Source organism: Myotis davidii, unplaced genomic scaffold (assembly GCF_000327345.1).
Source record: "Myotis davidii unplaced genomic scaffold, ASM32734v1 scaffold122, whole genome shotgun sequence".
Lineage (NCBI taxonomy): Eukaryota > Metazoa > Chordata > Mammalia > Chiroptera > Vespertilionidae > Myotis > Myotis davidii.
Genome location: NW_006293234.1, coordinates 580,912 through 582,449, shown reverse-complemented (window position 1 = coordinate 582,449; position 1,538 = coordinate 580,912). Strand labels below are relative to the sequence as shown.

The following is a 1,538-nucleotide window of genomic DNA, read 5'->3' as shown; positions in this document are numbered from 1 at the left end:
CCCGCCTGCCGTGCCCGCGAGCTGCGCCCTGCAAACCCTGCCCCTCCGAGCGAGCGCCGGAGAGAAGTTGTTTCGTGACCTGTTGGTCCCTGTGCATGCCAGGCTGGGAGCAGAGCGAGGGATGCCCTCCCTGCAGCGCAGCCCGGGCGGGGGGCTGGGGCGTCAGGGTTCCCCGAATTCGCTGACAGCCTCTGGGGACGCGCGCATCCTTCAGCCCATTTATAAGGAGCCCGGTGCTGTCACTGGACCCCGAGGCAGCAGCATTTCTGCTTTCGAGGTGTGAAACCGTTGCAGAGACCCCAGTCTTCATTTCCTTCAAAAAATCCGTTGCAAGCCGCCGACTGAAATTGTAGAATCGAACAAGATGAGGCAAGTGGCCGCCTGAGGGTACGAAATCAGCGGTGTTGCCTGGTTTTTCTCACCGGTTTTCACTTGGACTAGAGGCGGACATGGTGTGTTTGGGTATCCAAATGCATTTTTAGGTTGGCTACATGCAAACTGCATTCACAGAGCTACGTTTGGGTTTTTCTGACCCTGTTTTGTTTTTCTCTCTCTACCATTTTGTAGATTTCCCTCCTCGCTATGTGTTGGACTTGGCCAGGTTAGTTGGAATCCTCAGCATTACGCGGTTTATGTCGTTAGAACTTCTCTGTGTGTCTTTATGTGCGGAACAGTGAATCTGTGTTCTCTGTTTACAGATGGTGGCTACAGTGGCAGTTCTCTGGGTGGGAAAGGCGCTCAGAGTAGTCAAGTTTCCTGACTTTGACAGTAATGTACCTCGAAAGGTAAAAAAAGAAATAAATAAAGTAATTATTTTCTGAAAAGAAGTCACTATATATATATTATATATATTACATATATTGATATGTATATAAATCAGTTGCCTTGTGTATTTAAAAATTGTCACCCAATCCAGAGTGGGTATAATGAAAGTAAAGAATAAATGTTATAATATGTACTTTTTATTTATTTATTTTTATTTTTTATCCTCATCCGAGGATATTTTTTCCATTGACTTTTAGAGAGTGGAAGGGAGAGGGAGAGACAAGAGAGAAACACCAGTGTGAGAGAGACACATCGATTGGTTGCCTCCCACATGCCCCTGACCCACCATAGGTGCCGTTGACCAGAATCGAACCGGGACCCTTTAGTCCGGCCCCTTGAGCGTGGCTCTTCCACAAAATACCACGTGCGGGCGCACACGTACAGCGCGATTGAAACTTCGTGGTCCATGCGCAGAAGTCGGTATTTTGTGAAAGAGCCACACTCAAGGGGCCAAAGAGCCGCATGTGGCTCGCGAGCCTCAGTTTGCTGAGCCGCAGTTTGCCGACCACTGGCCGCTAGGGTGTAATAGGCATTTTTTTAAAAGTTCCATAATCTCTTTAAAATTAAGAAAAAAAGGCCCTAGAAATCATGTATTCTGTTTTACTTACTAGTAATGAACACTTTTTTGGGGAATACAACTGTTTTGCATTTTCTACATCTAATCTAGCCAGTGTATTCTTTATTCATTATTCTTCAGGTTTATTTTCTTATTC

General features: G+C 46.3%; 1 protein-coding gene across 1 annotated transcript in view; it reads left to right on the top strand.

Moving 5' to 3' along the window:
• Positions 1 to 27: 27 nt before the first annotated feature.
• The window catches only part of SLC35D1 (solute carrier family 35 (UDP-GlcA/UDP-GalNAc transporter), member D1), a 39,285-nt gene continuing 37,774 nt past the window's right edge, over positions 28 to 1,538 (top strand). Inside the window, exons 1-2 of the mRNA XM_015566004.1 lie at positions 28 to 601; positions 699 to 785. Coding sequence (XP_015421490.1) covers positions 699 to 785 — 87 coding nt within the window. The 5' untranslated portion in view covers positions 28 to 601. The remainder of the gene's footprint in view (positions 602 to 698; positions 786 to 1,538) is intronic.